The sequence below is a fragment of the Copadichromis virginalis genome, linkage group LG3 (assembly GCF_057382275.1).
Source record: "Copadichromis virginalis isolate Kocher_CV1m ecotype Utaka linkage group LG3, C_Virginalis_male_GT1.1, whole genome shotgun sequence".
NCBI lineage: Eukaryota > Metazoa > Chordata > Actinopteri > Cichliformes > Cichlidae > Copadichromis > Copadichromis virginalis.
In genome coordinates, this window is record NC_140620.1 from 13,975,529 (window position 1) to 13,978,729 (window position 3,201).

General features: G+C 40.0%; 1 protein-coding gene across 1 annotated transcript; it reads left to right on the top strand.

Moving 5' to 3' along the window:
• The first annotated feature begins 459 nt into the window (after positions 1–459).
• Positions 460–2,840, top strand: LOC146712939 (uncharacterized). The gene is made up of 4 exons (XM_085445607.1): positions 460–600; positions 1,513–1,661; positions 2,363–2,527; positions 2,607–2,840. Exons 2-4 carry the CDS (start codon positions 1,605–1,607, stop codon positions 2,805–2,807), a joined length of 423 nt encoding a protein of 140 aa, XP_085301733.1. The 5' UTR covers positions 460–600; positions 1,513–1,604; the 3' UTR covers positions 2,808–2,840.
• Positions 2,841–3,201: the final 361 nt, after the last annotated feature.

Genomic DNA, 3,201 nt, shown 5'->3' on the forward strand with positions numbered 1-3,201 from the left:
ATGGTAGGAAACTGAATATTCAAATAAAAGTTAGAAATATTTGCAAACAGTAGACACAATACACACATTCAAATACTGTACTTTAGTTTTAAATTTTAATAAAGCATTACTATTTTCTACTCCAAGGCATTACTTTTGAGATTATTATATATTTTTGAAAATATAGCATAATGATAATACTAGTTATTGTAAACTTTACAAACCACCCAGCAGTATGTAAAGTCAAATTATAAAATACAAGTAAATAACAATTGCAGAACAGAATGTCAGTGTAATGAACACACACTTCGTTTTGACAAAGCACACTGCTTAGGTAAATGATCTGAGTAGTTGTTCATCACTGAGCAATTTGTTAATATGTGTTTCGAGCCAAATAAATGACAGGGAGAGAGAGTGACGTCAGAACACGTCATACTATAACCTCCCGGGAGCGGACGGAAGGGGTCAGTCGTTGGGATGCGCATGCGCAGACAGAGTGCGCGAGCGGCGGGCCTTGACCTTTCGGGAAAAAAAACCTCACGGACGGTGACAGCGAAACGGATAACAGTCTTCAGTACCTGCTGGACTTTGAAGCTGTGGATTCTGGGACTGTTAGAAAAGGTAAAACATTTTCATTAAAACCTTATTACTGTTGTGTTTTTGTTACTCGTCATTGTAGCTTGCTGTTAATGTTGTGCTAACAGTAGCGATTAGCTAGATACGTTAGCCACGTCAGCGCAATTTAGTATCTGGTATACAGAAACTGTTTTCCTAACAAAACCACTATTATAATGAAGTGAAGCTGCTCCCAGCTAATTTGAACCTTTGGCTTCTAAAATATGTGGTTCAATTGCGTGCTGCGTACATAACCTAATGTCAGCTAGACCGAAATTAAAATTTAATATATTGTTAAAGTCACTAAAATGGCGCCTGAAGCCTGTTGTGATGTGAGCTCTGTGTCTGCTCTAGAAACTCTGAAATTCTGTAGATCTGAGCCGTACATTAAATACTCACATGAACCTGTACTTTGAATTCTGTATGAGCTGTATAAAATACAGCTATGCATAAGAGTTTTGAATGAATAATTAGATTAGATAACTCTTTATTGTCTAATCGAATTATATAGAAATGAATAGAAACGTGACATGAGAAGGTGTGTCTTTGACTGTTCCTGCATAACTTAGTTTCGGACTAGTTGACAAGTTATGCTCCGGTCATTTGATGTTTCCAAGATAGATGTTCTTTTGTAATATAGTTAATTTTTTTGTATATTTCATTTATCCACCATCATACATACAAGCTAAGAAGAGGTCGTTATACTAACAAGAGGTATCAACGCTGGGCCAAAGTTCAGCACATGGTTAAAGTTTGTAATCCAGCCAGGGTGTAAATATCACTCAGCAGCCAGAGCTGAAGCAGGTAGCATCAACACATAAATCTACTCTACCCAGCTTAAATCACCTCTGACCAAAAAGCTGTAGATTTTTCTTGTTTGCACAAATTAATCCATAGTCACATTAATTGTGTTCACAGCTCCAACAAAATGAGGAAGAGGAGGGGGAGAAACACAATTAGGTTGAATTACAATTGGATGGAAGGCGAGGACAAGGAGAAGGAAGCTTAGGATGAGGAGGAAGAGAAGCAGCAGGAGCATCTGTAGGGATCCCTATGATGTCATTGAGGTTTGTTTCATTAATATGGTCCTCTCACAAAGAAAGATGACTTGTTTTAGTTCACCTACTTCCTGTATTAAATAGTGATGTGCAAAATGTTGTGAAAAACCATGGAGCAGGTACGTATAGTGCATCTGCAGGTAAATGAACATCAAATCTCTAAGACAGACTGAAATTTGTATATTTATCACCCTTATGATAAAACCCACGTCAGCCATTGGTTTATGGACTTTGTATTTTGAAGCCTCAGCATCTGCTTTATTGCTGTTGCTATGTTGGGACCATATTAGGATGAGGGATCAGAATCTGGAGTCATGCACACTATTGTTTCATTTAGTGTGTATCCATAAGATTTGTACAGCAGATCCAAGTTGTGCCTTGAAAACAGGAAAGTCGTCTGTATAGAGGAGAACTGTAATAGCAGGCTTGTACAAAGTGAGGCTTTGTGCACTCGTTTTACTTCTGTCACCCTGTTTTGATGCAGATTTCACTTGAAATCAGGCAAGAACTGGACTTATTTTTTATAATGTGTTCTTGTGAATTGATTGTGTATCGCATATGTTTGATTTGACTTTCTGCAAGACAACAGTCGTCCACTGGCCAAAAAAGTTTTCCAAATACCTCCACGTGATCTAGCCTGGATTTAGAAAAGAATAGCACAAAAAATCTGCACCTCCTGCTTCAGATGCAATTTGTGTTTCTGTGTTCAGAGGCAGCGGCGAGAGGGGAGACCTCGGCTCATCCAGCTGGAGAGCCTGACCAGGACGAGTCGAACATTAACTCAGCTCTTCCAGGGCACCCTGCAGACTCGGCTGCTGGCATCGACGAGGGATGACGTGAACGCCAAACTGGAGTCCATCACAGGTCAACTGCAGGTATGCGAGTCAGACCTTCTGAGGAGGGTTTCACTTTTCTCTCTTCTTTATAATTGACTCTTTTCTCTATCTCTTTCAGCTCCTTGTCTCAGAGTGGGAGGGGTTTGAAGCACAAAGGGAGGAACTTGTCGTTTGGTTGGCTGATATGGATGTCTGCCTGAGTGAGGTTGACCAGCTGACAGGAAACACCAGTGAAAAACTGAAACAACTGCAGGTGTGGGTTTGTTTTGATATGACACATACAGGGAGTGCAGAATTATTAGGAGAGTTGTATTTTTGAGGAATAATTTTATCATTGAACAACAACCATGTTCTCAATAGGGATGGGTATCGAAAACCGGTTCTTGTTGAGAACTGGTTCCCACTGTTTCAATTCCTTGGAATCGTTTGCCATTTTTGCAAACGATTCCCTTATCGATTCCAGTCGCCCCGAATGACGTCACCACGTTGCGGAGCGTCATTTACCTGGCAGGAAACATGGCGGCTCAGACGCTAAAAAGTTTGGTTATACTTTACAAGAACGGATGACAACAGGGCAACTTGCAATACTTGCAAAGTAGATATTTCATTTAAGGGAGGAAACACTACGAATATGCAAAAGCATTTGCTCACAAAACACGCGATGACCTTAAATGAATGTCGTGTTTTTAATTCCGCTCCGGACTCGTGAATCT

Coding starts and splice junctions, on each gene's coding strand:
- LOC146712939 (XM_085445607.1), top strand. CDS start 1,605: ATGAGGAGGAAGAGAAGCAGCAGGAGCATCTGTAGGGATCCCTATGAT. Junction 1,662..2,362: donor ATCCCTATGATGTCATTGAG/GTTTGTTTCATT, acceptor TTCTGTGTTCAG/AGGCAGCGGCGAGAGGGGAG. Junction 2,528..2,606: donor CCATCACAGGTCAACTGCAG/GTATGCGAGTCA, acceptor TATCTCTTTCAG/CTCCTTGTCTCAGAGTGGGA.